Genomic DNA, 15,486 nt, shown 5'->3' on the forward strand with positions numbered 1-15,486 from the left:
TGCTTTCCCAAGCACATTAGCAGGGAGCTGGATGAGAGGTAGAACAGCTGGGACTCAAACCAGTGCCCAAAACGGATGCTGGTGTCACAGGCTATGGCTTAACCTACTATGCCACAAAACTGGTCCCAGTTCAAAGGTTATTAAAGAAAGAGCTCATCAATAGTTTTCCTCATTCTTGTTATACACTAGAAATTAGAATCTGATGTTTTGAGAACAGAATGAATTAATTAAAAAATAAAACCCATAAAACATAAAAAAAATTGTTAATTAAGTTCTTTTGACTAATAAAAAAAAGGAGGGTCCAGCGCTGTGGCGCAGCAGGCTGGGCTGCAGCCTCCAATGCTAGCATCCTGTATTGGCACTGGTTTGAGTCCCAGCTGCTCCACTTCTGCTCCAGTTTCCTAATGTGCCTAGGAGAGCAGCAGAGGATGGCCCAAGTTCTTGGGCTCCTGCACCCCCGTGGGGGACCCAGAAGAAGCTCCTGGCTCCTGGATTCAGTCTGGCCCAGTCCTAGCCATTGCAGCCATTGGGTTAATGAACCAGTGGATGGAAGATCTTTCTGTCTCCTTCCCTCCCTCTCTCCCTCTCTCTATAACTCTGCCTTTCAAGTATATAAATAAAAAATATTAAAAAAAAATAAAAACCAAAATATGTTTGTTTTTATAAGCAGGTTGAAAGATTTGGAAGAAAGTAATTCCCTTTTACATAAAGGTTATATATCCTATATATCAATGATCACAGAGAACAAACAAAGCAAGGTATTTTTTTTTAAATCTCCTCATTAATTCTATTGCTTATTAAAATCCCAACATTCTTTTCAAACTTTATTTTGAATCTTAATGCATTCCCAACATTTTATCAGTTACTAATAATTGTATTATAATTTTTCCACACTGACTTATAATAATATGTACTACTTACAGTACGTCACACACCCTGACACAATTAAACAGTGTACAAGCAAAACATACCTGCAAGGGCATTGGGTCATCTGTAATGAAGGAGATTTTGAAGTTACTGCATATCAGCTTTCCCCATAGATCATACTGACTTGTGTCTGTTGCAATGCATTTTCTCACAAAATTGACTTCATTTACAACAATTTCTCCTTAAAAAAAAAAAATGGAAAAAAATGTGTAAGCTATAACTACACCATAAAATGTCAACAGTCACTGTGCAAGCTAGAACAAACAGTTCATGATGATGACAATAAGAGGACTATTCACCGATTACTTCCCGGGTGCTCTAAAAAGGGACAACAAAAAGCACCATCCTCCATTTGTGAGGCATGGGAACTGAGGTGAGCGGTTAGGGGCCTATGGCAGTGGAACCAGAAGAAGGCTGAGCTGAGTCCGCACTCTTCTCCGTGCCTCAGCCCCTCAGGTATCTGCCAAAGGGCACTCTGGAGAAGAAATGAACGGCACCTTCTCTTTCACGGTGCCCTCATGGAAGATCTGTGTTCTACTCACACGTGACCTGATCTCGAAAACCAGCATCTCTGATCCCGTTTATTAAAAAAATGAGAAAGAGTTCAGTTTTATTTTAAAATACATTACATAAAGCCAAATCCAGCTTCTCTATGCACTCAAATCATAACTTAGTAGGCAACAAACCTTAAAATATACATTGAGTTCAAAAGATTGAAGAAATAAATTTAAGAAACCAAAATAAAAGTTACAATGTGCCTTAGAGGAGTAATTTTCTATAGTCCATTTAAAACTCGGTTATCATTAACCCTTAATTTCAAGATCTAAAACTCAACTAGATCTGGGAACATCTTTAAGCCATTAGTCTCTAGAGCCGGTGGTGAAGTTAGGGTACTGATTTACTTGGCTTTTTCTATCATTACACAAATCTCTAACAGGGGCCAGCACTGTGGCAGAGGGGGTCAAACCACACTTGTGATGCCGCCGTCCCAGACTGGAGCACTGCTTTGAGGCCCTGCTCCCCTGCTTCAATCCAGCTTCCTGCTAACGCGCTTCGGAAGGCAGCAGACGGCCCAGGAACTTGGGCCCCCGCCACCCATGTGGGAGACCCAAATGCATTCCCAGCTCCTGGGGTTAGCCTGGTTCATACTCAGCTATTGTGGCCATTTGGGAAGTGAACCACCAGATGGAGGATCTCTGTGTCTCTGTCTCTCCATCACTCTGGCTTTTGAGTAAATCAAACAAACAAACAAACAAACAAATCTTCAACAGTGATGGATAGACTCTGTCTGAAGTCACTCCCCAAACACCTACCAATTCATGAAGAATGAAACTACCATCTCAGAATAATCCACTAACAAAAATGCTACAGTAGGTGTGAGTTACAAAAGCTCCTACTCAAAGTTCTTAAAATGTGTAAGGCTAGTTTTAAGAACAGCTCCCCTAACTTATTTGAAGATTTAATTAAAATCTATTCATGTTACATTCTTGGCTCAAACCACGTGGGTCTGTTTCCGTTCCGAAGACCAGCTTCCTTCTATGGCCCTGGCACACGTAGCCAGCATCCTCCACCTCAGCTCCCTGCTTCACCACAACAGCCGTCCACACTCCCAACATGTGCCACAGCATTTCCATCGATGCAGTCTAAGCGCAAGCTTCCTCTCGGGATACCCTGCTCTTCGCCCAGTCACTCTCTCAGGAATACCTTCTCTTTTAAAATGTTCCTGCCTACATTAATCCTCCTTCCATATAATCACATAATTCTAATACTCACATAGTGCTATAATTTTATATACATGGGATCTTCAAAAACTTCATGTAAAATGCAAATTATTAGAAAATGGTCATGATTTTCAAGGTTTTTTACACCAAATACTCATCTTTTAATACCATTTTCCATGAACTTTTTGAAGTGTTCTCACATATATTTTCTTTTTTTTTTATTTATTTATTTTTTTAATTTATTTTTTGACAGGCAGAGTGGACAGTGAGAGAGAGAGACAGAGAGAAAGGTCTTCCTTTGCCGTTGGTTTACCCTCCAATGGCCGCCGCAGCGCGCACTGCGCTGATCCGATGGCAGGAGCCGGGAGCCAGGTGCTTCTCCTGGTCTCCCATGGGGTGCCGGGCCCAAGCACCTGGGCCATCCTCCACTGCACTCCCGGGCCACAGCAGAGAGCTGGCCTGGAAGAGGGGCAACCGGGACAGAATCCGGCGCCCCGACCGGGACTAGAACCCAGTGTGCCGGCGCCGCAAGGCGGAGGATTAGCCTAGTGAGCCGCGGCGTCGGCCTCACATATATTTTCAAATTAATGCCTGCCTCACCGTCAGGATCCTATAAGGGTAAAAGATGGACTGACTTTTAATCAATATTGAAATGTTAGCACACTGTTAAAACAGTGCTTACCACATGGTAGGTGCCTGCGAAATGAAGTGTTAAACGTGTAGATGACTGAAGTCACTGCACTACACCAGGTTTACCAGCTAGCACAAACTATTCCAGACAGGATGGAAATCAGTAATTCAACATGGCCAAGCAGCGAAGTGGGCTTGGAAGAAAAGGGCTCTCTGGGTAAACATACATAAAGCTGGGAAAATGTCGCAAACTACTACTGTTGGATTACACACGCAGGGAGGCACTGTAAAAATCAACCACTGGGAGTTTCTCCGCTTGTCCTGCCTGGTTCTCTAACCGGCCTGTAAGTATGGAAAGTCGATGTTTTCCTTAATGCACAGACAAGGGACCTGTTGGACCCACTTTCCTACAATTTAAAAATAGTAAGAAGTAAATTTGGAACTTACAACTCAATGTTATAATTTCAAATCCGAAACCTATCTCCCTATATTTGCATAAAGTTACTAAATGTACTACAGAGAGATACAGCAAGCACCAAAATTGATTTTAAAGATACAAAGTACTGGTCGTAACTGCATTCTACTGTGAAAAATTAAAAATTGCAAAGACATACATCAGAATTCACTGAATAATTCAAATACAACATTTAAATCCTCTAAATGCCCTTGAACAGGAAGTTTGCCAATTCTCATATCTGGGTTATTGAATACTTCACCCTTTCTCCCCAATAAATCTTAGCCAGCAGCTTTGAGTGGGCCTTTAACTTAAACAACTAACCTAATTATTCTCAGTTCAGAGTTAGAGGACACATCCCTGTAACACGAATGTCCTTGTGCCAAAACTACAGGCTTGGAGTATCCCCCTATGTGTTACCTCACACTGTGCCACCTTCTTTACCCACCCCACCTACCCAGAAAAGGACTCTTGAAGCAATGCTACAAAATCTCATCCAGTTCTAACACTTACAACTCATACATACTTCTTATATGTTGTACTGAAATAAAAGTTTATTTAAAAACCAAAAGAGTGCTGGCATTGTGGTGTAGTGGGTTAAGCCACCACCTGTGATGCCAGCATCCATATGAGCACTGGCTAAGTCCTAGCTGCTCTGCTTCAGATCCAGCTGCCTGTTAATGCACCTGGGAAAGCAACAGAAGATGACCCAAGTACCTGGGACACTGCCACCCACGTGGGAGACCTGGATGGAGTTCCAGGCTCCTAGCTTCAGCTTAGTCCAGCCGTAGCCATTGAGGCCATTTGGGGAGTGAACAGTAGACAGAAGATCTCTCTTTACCGCTTCCTCTCTCTCTAACCTGCCTTTCAAATAAATCAATCAGTCTTCAAAACAACACAACACAAACCACACAACGGGATTTTAGATTCTGGAGAAGTGGAGCCTAGGTAATAACGGAAAGGAAGAGATAGAGAGCTTGTGACCAGGATGTTACAGCTATACCACAACCATCAGCTAACTGTATTTATGAGGCACACACAAGATCCCTTCTCTAGAAACCTGATTTTCTGACACAAAAGTAGAAAGTAAAGCCTATGAATGCAATGAGAATGAGACAAAGAAAAGGAGAATGCATTTAACGGGTCCAGGACGGGGTGGAGCTTTTTTTCTGTCAATGGCCATTTGGATGTTTGTAACATCATTCATAGGCTATACAAAAGTATCCACTTAGAAATCAGCCTCCTATAAACTTATTCCATTGCAAGTCCCACCTATGGTTGCCTTGGCAGGCCCAGACCAAATGATTGCAAAGGCCTACGACAGCCAGTAGGCCAGACATTCCCCACCCTGGTCTAGGAGATAGTCAACCACGGACCACGGGCCAAACAGAGCCTTATTTTTGTAAATAAGATTTTAATAAAACATAGGCATGCCGATTCGTTTGTGTACTGCATTTGACTGCTTGCAAGGCACAAAGGAGAGCTGAGCACCCACAACAGAGACCTTATAGCCTACAAAACCTGAGACTTTAAAAAAAAAAAAAAAAGATTTATTTATTTATTTGAAAAGTACAGTTCAAGACAGAGAGAGGGTGAGACAGAGAGGTTTTCCATCTGCTGATTCACTCCCCAAATGGCCCCAATGGCCAGAGCAGGGCTGATCTGAAGCCAGGAGCTAGGAGCTTCTTCTGAGTCTCCCATGTGGATACAGGGGCCTAAGCACTTGGACTATCTTCTACTGCTTTCCCAGGTCATTAGCAGGGAGCTGGATGGGAAGTAAAGCAGCTGGGACTCAAACCAGGGTCCATATGGGATGTCGGCACTACAGGCCGAAGTTTAACTTACTATACCACAGCCTAAAACATTTACTACAAGGCACATTACAGAACAGGTTGGCCAACTCACATCGGAGATGGTAAGTTGGGTGACAACTCTCAAAATTATGTGAGGCATGGGCTGACACTGTGGTGTAGTGGATAAAGCTGCCACCTGCAGTGTCAGCATCCCATATGGGCCCTGATTCGAGTCCTAGCTGCTCCACTTCTGATCCAGCTCTCTGCTATGGCCTGGGAAAGCAGTGGAAGGTGGCCCAAGTCCTTGGCCCCTGCACCCGCGTGGGACACCAGAAGAAGCTCCTGGCTCCTGGCTTCAGATCGGCACAGCTCCAGGCATTGAGGCCATCTAGGGAGTGAACCAGCGGATGGAAGACCTCTCGCTCTCTCTCTCTGCCTCTCTTCTCTCTGTGTAACTCTTTCAAATAAAAACACAAATCTTTTTTAAAAAAAAATTATGTGAGACAAGGCTTAGAAGATGCAGTTGGGGCTTGGCATCTGAGGGCTGGTGCTTTAATCTGCAGTGTGGCCACGACCCCACAGAGCTCTGGAGGACACTCAGAGCAGTAACAGACCACCTTTTCTGGAAGGTGTCCGGAAGAGCCAGGTGTCAAAAGGCTCCTTTCTCACCAAAGAGCTCAGCACAAAGCACAAAGCCCTGTCTGCTCACCTAACAAGTTTCTGCTGATAACCTAGAAAAAAAGGATAGGAGCTGTCGCATTAAGCTACTGCCATATACTGTAAACTGTGGGCCAGAAAACTAGCCAACAAAGAGAAAGCAGGCAAAGATGGCCTCTTTCTAAATAGACACATAAAAGAAAAGTACTTGGACTGTTTTTGTTTACATTTTAAATTAGTAGCCTTGAAGAAGAAGCTCATAATAAAAGCATGAAGAGGGCACTGAGCCTGTATCCTGGGCTTCATATTCCGTGAAGAGGCATGTGCTAGGCGACGTAAGCACGCACCGTGCTCGTATCAGCACGGCGCTTCACGCCATCAGCCATGCAGAACTACCCACACTGGTGGGAAGTCATGGGAAGCCTCATAGACAATAAAGCAAGCAGATTAGCTTCAGTGTGGGTAAGCAAAAAGCATCACAGAAAAACCTTCTACGTCAGAATATCAGCTAACGGTTTCTACAATTCCTCCCAGGGAAGGAATCATCAGTTTTCTTAAGGCCCTTCTTTCCATCTGAAAAGATAAATAGGAAAGGAAATGTAATTAAAGTTAATACATTTCCAAATGCTAACAGCTAGGAAAGTTTTTAACTCCTTGAGGATCAATTATATTATATTATCTTTCCTAACATGTTACACATTTATAAGTCAATACATGTTTGATGAATAGAAATACATTTTCTTATAAATTTTAGTTTGGAAAATAGACTAAGAGAAAATATCATTGTGCACAGTAGCTAACTTACTTATGGAATGTGTAAAGGCCAAACACATAATTCAACCTATGACTTTATTATTTTATTTGTGAAACAGACACGGAAACAGAGAGAGAGGGAGTGCTCCCTTCTGCTGGCTTACTCCCCAAATGCCTGAAATAGCCTGGGATAGGCCAGGGCACCACAGGCCTCCCAGGTGGGTGGCATGGCAGGAACCCAACTACTCTGAGCTCTCATGATTACTTCCAAGGGAAGACTTGAGCTGGGAACCAGGAAGAGAATGCAGGCACTCTGATGTGGGACAGGGGTGTTTTAACCACTAGTCTAAACGTCTACTCCCTAACCTGTGGTTTAAGTAGGATGACCTACTGTACCATTTTACCTAGAATGGAGGCATTTCCCCAATATGTGGATTTTTAGCTCTAAAATTAGGTCAGTCTCAGATAAACTTGGTCATCCCAGTTTTAAATAAATTCAGGAATTAAAGTAGCCTGAAAGGTATTATGGGAAGGTACAACTATGTAGAAGACAAATACAAAATATCTGACTTTGTCACTGTTACTAAGAAGGTCTGACTCTACCAGTCATGGTCACATGCAATACAAAAAAGCATGTAGTCAAGTACCCATTCAGTGAGTGCTAGCCACAATGGAACAGTTATAATGCAGACCTCAGAAGTGACTAGAATGAAATTTTGAAAAGAGAAGAGGGTTGGGATAGTATAGAACATAAAGTAATTGCAACAAAGGCCTAAATAAGGAAGAAGACATCTGGGAGACAGTAAGGAATCTTCCTGATTGAGGTCAGAGAGTGTTAGAAAATTGTAGATTAGCCGGCGCCGTGGCTCAACAGGCTAATCCTCCACCTTGCGGTGCCGGCACACCGGGTTCTAGTCCCAGTCAGGGCGCCGGATTCTGTCCCGGTTGCCCCTCTTCCAGGCCAGCTCTCTGCTATGGCCCGGGAGTGCAGTGGAGGATGGCCCAAGTGCCTGGGCCCTGCACCCCATGGGAGACCAGGAGAAACACCTGGCTCCTGCCTTCGGATCAGCACAGTGTGCCGGCCGCAGCGTGCCGGCCTCGGCGGCCACTGGAGTGTGAACCAAAGGCAAAAGGAAGACCTTTCTCTCTGTCTCTCTCACTGTCCACTCTGCCTGTCAAAAAAGAAAAAAAAAAAAAATTGTAGATTAAAGAATTTGGATTTCTATCCTGTTTTAGTAAGACTGTATGTATGAAGGTTCATAAGGAGTTTCTTTTTTTTTTTTTAAAGAAAAAGATTTGTATTTACTCATTTGAAAGTCAGAGTTGGGGCCAGTGCTATGGCTTTGTGGGTAAAGCTGCCGCCTGCAGTGCCAGCATCCCATATGGGCACGGGTTCTAGTCCCGGCTGCTCCACTTCTGATGCAGCTCTTTGCTGTGGCCTGGGAAAGCAGTAGAATATGGCCCAAGTCCTTGGGCCCCTGCACCCACGTGGGAGACCCACAAGAAGCTTCTGGCTCCTGGCTTCAGATCGGCCGAGCTCCCAACGTTGTGGCCAATCAGGGAATGAAACAATGGAAGGAAGATCTTTCTCTGTCTCTCCCTCTCACTGTCTGTAACTCTACCTCTCAAATAAAAAATAAATAAAATCTTAAAAAAAGAGAGAAAGACTGACAGTGAAGCAGAAAACAAACACAGTACATTAAGTGATCCAAAGAGGAAATACGTAAACCACAAACAAGACAGCTACACAACAATGGTTACTGCCATTTTCCAGATGGCCCACGGTTGCACATGTTGCTGATCTGATTACAAAAGGCTCTCACAATCAGTGCATTCACCATCAATCTCATGGTTAATTCCAATAATAAAAGTGCTGTCAGCACTGTCCATGGGAAGAGGGAAAGAACTGAGTGACACACAGCCTCAGCACAGCAGCAAAGGTGTAGCAGGCATTCAAGATCCACAGAACAAAGCATTTCCTGGAAGCCTTTTCTGACAGCCCTGCCCTAGCCCCACATCTGGCTGAGGTGCCCTTCTCTGAGGTCTCACAACCTCTGTTCTCAGCAGGTCCCCAGTGAACAAGCAGCTCCCCACCTCTTCAATCCTTCTACCTCCCTGCCACGAACGTGGAGCACACATTCCATAACTGTGGAACTATTGCTAGCCCTAGCATTTCAACTCTTCTCCCTCCCAGCTCACAGACCCTTAAAACGATCAGGCCTCGGGTTGAAAGACAGCAGATACTTTCAAGTCCTACTCCCTACAAATCTTCCATCCTCGCCACAAAGATGTCACCGGCATCCCCAGCCTCTGCTTTGGAGCAGCCAGCAACCGGAAGTCCACTGTCTCCCACGACATTCTGCTTTCTGGCAGCTGAAACTGTAAGATTCTCCTTGCACACGGTCAAAATCTGTCACTGCTGTGAAAAGGGTACAGGCAAGGACAGAACTCCCTCTGGCTGACATGCAATCTGCACCCTACTGTCACCGTGCAGCCAGGCAGGCCATGCTGCTCCACGGTTAGAGGCACAGGCTAGAAGCTGGGCACAGAACTCTGGCTCTGCCCTTGCTAGCTGCTCAACACCAGGCAAGCTACTTCACCTCTGCACATTATAGTTGTCTCATCTGTCACATGAGTACCAAATGGTACCTGACTCGACAGTGCTGTTAGGAGGACTAGCTACTACCACCATCATAAATAACATACACACCCCCAAAGAAGGTAGAAGGACGTACCTCAGCATGAGGGGTGAGCCTTAAACCAAATAAACCTGGCTTTATGGAAGAAGGCTACATTCGTAACTGTCTCATTGTGAGCAAGGGTGGGTAAACACTTCACCCAGATTTGAGGCCAGGCCCTGGCTGGACTTCGCCAACCCCTAGGTTGATCTAGGTCACAATTTTCTACCTCTTACACAGGCAGCTTGGAGATCACCTGGGTCTTGCTGCCATACAAGCACACAGCACTTCCAGTCCCTTCGCCAGCTAGTACAGAGCCTGGCACCCAGGACACACCGAAGCTCGCCCTGAACCACTCCACCAGTCCGGCAGCTAGCCGAAAGGCGACAGGCATAGACCAACATTCCACGCCCTTAACAAATATGCTGGAACACAAACATATACACATTTACACACATACGTTTTAAAATTCTCGCTTGAATGTTAGAAAGTACTGGAGTGACTTTACACATACATGATCAATTAACCAAAGACAGACTCACATTACGATGGAAGATGAACAAAAAGTACGCTAAGGCTAACGACTTCGACAGAGTGCTGGATTTCAACCCTTCAACCTAGGCTCTAGGAGAACACTTGTGAGATACTTGGCATCAAGTAAGTCTTCCTTTTATCCTTCTGTCTGGGAGCTGATCTGTGTGCACGGCTAAGGGAGCCGTGTGAGCAGGCAGGAGTCCTTCAGCCACTCGTGCAGCAGGCCCTGCAGCGTCCCCGCGGCCCAGGCATGCCGGACATCAGCACCAGGGATTTCAGTCGGGTACGGGCTCCACCTCAAGGGGCTTTACAAACCAGGAAAGCTGAAGATTATGAACACAAGCCACAGCCTAAATTAAATCACTAGTCAATTTCTTCTATTTTCTTTACTTAATAAAAGATGAGAAACGTTTTAAAATTAGCCTTGTTATGTCCCAAAAGAACACATGGTGACTGCACACAAATAAACAATTGATTTTGTGTTCTAATTTTCATCTGCTTATTGAATTAAGAGTTCAAACTTCGGGCACCTGAAGTAAGATATCCTAGGACCCAAGGCATGATGCCAAAACACAGCACACGAGACTAGATTTCTGAACAATTACTTTTTGTCCTGTGTGCCCGGGTGAAGCCACAGGTGACTTGGCTAAGTTTTCTCCTGATTCCTGACTATAATGAAAGCCAGAATACATTCTTCAACCCCTCAGTAAAAGCCCTAGCCTAGCCTAGGTCTTCATTTATTTTAAAGATTTGTTTACTTATTTGAAAGGCAGAGTTACAGAGAGAGAGAGACAGAGAGACAGACAGACCGACCAGGGCTGGGCCAGACCAAAGCCACAAGCCTAGAGCTCCATCGAGGCCTCCCAGATGGGTGGCAAGGGTCCATGACTTGAGCCATCTTCCGCTGCCTTCTCAGGCATATTAGCAGGGAGTCAGATTGGAAGTGGAACAGCTGGGTCTCCAACTGGTGCTCTCACAGGATGCTGGCATTACAGGCGTTAGCTTTACACACTGCGCCACATTAGCAGCCTCTAGCCTCGGTCATAGGTCACCAACACTTCAGTTACTTCCCACTTGTCTACAGAGTTCATGAGTGTAGCAGAAGGGTAAGGGTCAAAGGAGAAGCAACAGAGGTTCTAGTGGTATTCAGAGATGTGACACAAGAGGTAGAGCAGGAGAGAGAGGCCACTGTAGGACGGTCAGGGAGAACACACTCAGACAAGTGTGGAAAGACCAGGGTGAGAAGATAAAAACAGAGGGCACGAGAAGGAAGGGCAAAAGACACAACAATTTGGGGGACAGGTGCTGTGGCACAGCGGGTGAGGCTGCCACCTGCAGTGCTGGCAGCCTATATGGGCACCAGTTTGAGTCCTGGCTGCTCCACTTCTGATCCAGCTCTTTGCTGTGGTCTGGGAAAGCAGTAGAAGATGGCCCAAGTCTTTGGGCCCCTGCACCCACATGGGAGACCTGGAAGAAGCTCCTAGCTCCTGGCTTTGGACTGGCGCAGCTCCAGCCATTGCAACCAACTGAAGAGTGAACCAGTGGATGGAAGACCCCTCTCTCTCTCTGCATAACTCTTTCAAATAAATAAATAAATAAATCTTTAAAAAAAAAAAAACAAACAATTTGGGATTGGTTCAGGGTTCTTTAAGGATAGGTCAAGTACCAACAGAAGGCTGGATGACACAGCCATGTTCACAGGTTAGCTATGATGTGGAATTCAATGCAAGAAAAATTAACACAGCCAGATAATTCCTTAATAGGCCATTAAAAGACCCAGATTTGGCTATCATTTCTAGGACAAGTAAACCACTTACAGGCAGGAACTGGATATCAAATCTTTCTCAAAAAACTGACTTTTCTATAGAAAGGTGATTTTTTAGTAATTTTACAGGATAATCCTTCAATGAGAAATCCCAAGTTTTTTAAACAGTTCTCATGAGCACATCTTAAACTTAAAAGCCGGCTCTAAAACATCAGGCATCATCCTGAGAAGCTAAGACTATGTGTTGACTGGAGTCATAGCGGGGGGGCGTGAAGGCCTCAGACCAGGCCTGTCCGAAGTCGAGGAAGCCGAAGTCCAGCAACTCCCAGGCACTCATTCAAGACGAGCCGCTTCCCGTCTGCTATTCCAACGCCTGCAGTGACTAAGACTAAGCGAGAGCACACACAGGGCGCAAGCGTTACTCAGTAATTCTGGTTTTCACCCTGAGGAAGGGTACAAAGGATGAATTAGCACATAGCTTGGATGAAAAACACGGAGGAAATCAAGGAGAAACATGTATAACTAAGGCCCATAACAAAATTTAAGAAGGTTATGGGTTAGTTTATACCATATGGAGCCAAAGGTCGATGTTTATAATGTGCCCGTCTCTACTTTTCCAGTTATTATGGGTAAGATTTTAATTGATACTCCTTAAAGGTGACTTTACATAATGACTGAGATTTTAAAATGCTGTGAGAAGCCACACAAACTGGCATTTGATTATACTTCAGGTTTAAAACAGGCTTTCCTAAGTATCAGGCTCCTTCTCCCAAGAACCTTATTAAACGACTGACTTTTCCTAATGATTAGACAACTGTTACAAGACTCAAAATACAACCTGAATACTATTTTGTAGGCTCTAAAACAAACGCAGCTCCAATCCCTACCCTGTCTCTAAAATCCTCCAAGGCAGTTCTTGTTCTAAAGCAGTGATTCCTAACCTGGAGACTGTGTTCCCACAAGGTGTGTAACACACACACACACAGCGATCAATGCCTGGAGACACTGTGGATGTGGCAACTAACTTGCAACTACCTGGTGGAGGAAGGGGGGTAAGACTGGCGCCCACTGGGTAGAGGCCAGGGAATGGTCGTACCCAACAGCTCTCTCAACAATTACTAGGCCCAAAATGTCAACAGGGGCTGTGCTGGGAAACCCTGTCCAAAAGGGCAACCAGCTAACTTGCAAATACAGCTGACAACCTCAAAGACGACCGCCGAGGGAGCAACTCCAGGTTCACCGAGCTTTGACACTCCAGAGACACAGACGCGCCACGAGTTACTTTGCAACTATCAAAAGGCATTAAAATGATGACCTACTAATCATAAATGCTCAAAACTGCAGACAGACAAGCCGGGCAAAGAGTACTTTCACTACCCAGGCAGTTAAAGGCATACTTCCCTTCAAAAGGGACATTTCAGGAGACCAAGAAGAGAGACTGAGGGAGCGATATATATGCCTCAGAGTTTTCAATGACGCTAGAAACGTCCCAGAGCAAACACCAATCCTCATTATTTTTGCTGCTGTGGGCCTGGTCGATGCTAAGCAGCTCATCTTCTCCTCTCGGGCATCCGGCTTCTAACTGGACAGAGTTGAAAACAAAGGCAGGGGGAGTAGCACACCCTACTCCGAGATCAAGACACGACGCCCAGGTACCTGCTGGAACCCCGTTTACCTGGCAAGAGGACTGGCTCCAGTTTTTTAATCTTCGGTTCCGCACTGATCTGATCGTCAGTCTGAAATACATGAGCGATTGAAATCCATCAAGCCGCCCTCAAGACACGAAGGCCAATGTCCCCGCTCAGTGACGACGCCTGGAGCGCACCGGATCCCACCCACCGCACCCCGCACCCCTCTCCCGTCTCAGCCCAGCTCCTCTCCAGACCTGCTCGTTACCGACAATAAAACCAATAAGGGGCTTGGGCCCGTCCCAGCGTTCCCCCATCCGACGGGCAGGTGACCTGCCCCGCCGGGTGACACAGGCGCTGCGGGGCGAAAACCGACCCAGCTCCCCGCGAGGTCTCTCCTGGACCTCGGCACGCACCGGGCGGACCGAGCCGGCGGGGCTGCGGGCACAGAACGGCTGAGCGCCCTCCTCCAAGTTTCCACCGAGCCCGGGGGCACTGCCCGCGTCGCGGCTCGGACAGCGCGCGCAGCCTCCCCGGGGCCCCTGCCCCTGCCCCCGGGGCCGCGCTGGCCCGGGGGCGCCCCGGAAGCTCGAGGCGGGAGCGGGCTGTTTACCTGAGGCGGCGGCAGGAGGTAAGACCTGAAGGTGGGTCTGGGCGGCTTGAGCGAGAACATGGTGCCGCCGTCGCGGGCCAGCGGCAGCGCCGACGCCTCCCGACGCCCCGAGGCCGAGAGCTCCCCGTGCGCCCGCCCAGGCCCCGTCTGCGGCCGGCCGGGCCGGACGGGCTGACGGGCGGGGACTCGGCGGAGCGCCCGCCCGAGCGGGGAGGAGCCTGGGCAGAGCCGCACCGACGCGGGCCCCGGGGCCCATCCCCGGAAGGGGCTCGGCGCCCCGCCCCGAGCGACGGCGCGGACGGCGCGGACGCCGCACCCGCCTCTACGCCGCGCTGCCTCCGGGGCCCGCGGTGGCGCGGAGGGCCTGCTGCCCGGCGGTCAGCTAAAGCGCCGGGGGCCGCGGCGCCGAGTAGCCATTTTGGGAGCGCGCACCTACGGCGGCCCGCAAGGGTCACCAGGGGCCCCTGGGACCTACGGCGGCCCGCAGGGGTCAGGGTCACGGCGGCCCTCTCTGGTGCCCGGGCGGCAGACTGGTGGAGACGGTGCTGTCGCGGGTCCCCCACGGACCCTCTGCCTGGGACAGCGCTCTTGGCGGCTGCTCGGTAGTCAGTCGGCGCGGGCGAGCGTTATTTGTTGACGTCTCCGGGGAGGAGCCCGCGGCCGGGGCGGGGGGCCACCAGGTGTCCTGGTTCAGACCCTCGCGCGGGCAGTGCCGCACGGGGACGAGCCCCGCCGACCCTGGGGCGGATTCCGCCGCGTCCCTCCGCCTGTCTCCTTGGCGCGAAACTTTGAGAGGGCAGGGACCTCCCGTCAGTGTCTCTGGCTGCTGGGTTCCGTGGGATGCGGACGCGCGTGGGCGCCGCGGGGACAGGGCGGGCGACGCTGGCGGGCAGCCGCGGGCTCCTCCGCGGAGCCGACGGATCCGTCTCCAGCCCGGCCTCGCGCGTCCCGGCACCGCAGCCCCCGCGGGAGTAGGCGCTGGCGCTGCGCGCGTGGCCGTCGGTGGCCAGGGACGCGTGCGGGGCGTGTCCGGCCCTCGCCCGCCGCGTCTCGGTGACCCTGGCAGTCCTGGCTCGCTCCTGTACTTTGAGGAGTTAGACCCCGAGACAGCGTTGCATGATTCTTCTCACGGAGGGGTCCCGTGTACCGTGCCAAGCCACAGGCACGCTGACCGGCGGTGCTAATGGGAACCTCTGCAAATCAAACCAAGATGCAAGAAGTGGCTCTCTCTGCAGACCGGACATCCCACTGGTTAGGTAGTTAACCTGCTTGAATAACGTGTAGCTCCATTTTGCCCAGGAACTGTAGTTATACTTTTTTAAAAAATTATTTT

General features: G+C 48.2%; 1 protein-coding gene across 4 annotated transcripts in view; it reads right to left on the reverse strand.

The window, feature by feature from the left end:
- MTMR10 (myotubularin related protein 10) overlaps positions 1–14,524 on the reverse strand; it is a 51,330-nt gene extending 36,806 nt beyond the window's left edge. For 2 of the 4 annotated variants that reach the window (XM_051822255.3, XM_089311188.1), the window contains exons 1-3: positions 14,154–14,345; positions 13,588–13,648; positions 972–1,108 (exon numbers count right to left, since the gene is read on the reverse strand). In XM_051822255.3, the coding sequence (XP_051678215.1) occupies positions 972–1,108; positions 13,588–13,648; positions 14,154–14,213 (258 nt within the window). In that variant the 5' untranslated portion in view covers positions 14,214–14,345. Of the gene's footprint in view, positions 1–971; positions 1,109–13,587; positions 13,649–14,153 lie in introns of all 4 variants that reach the window. The other 2 variants (XM_051822254.3, XM_089311189.1) reach the window with 2 other exon arrangements.
- Positions 14,525–15,486: the final 962 nt, after the last annotated feature.

Source organism: Oryctolagus cuniculus, chromosome 12 (assembly GCF_051225735.1).
Source record: "Oryctolagus cuniculus isolate XC-2025 breed Fujian yellow rabbit chromosome 12, ASM5122573v1, whole genome shotgun sequence".
NCBI lineage: Eukaryota > Metazoa > Chordata > Mammalia > Lagomorpha > Leporidae > Oryctolagus > Oryctolagus cuniculus.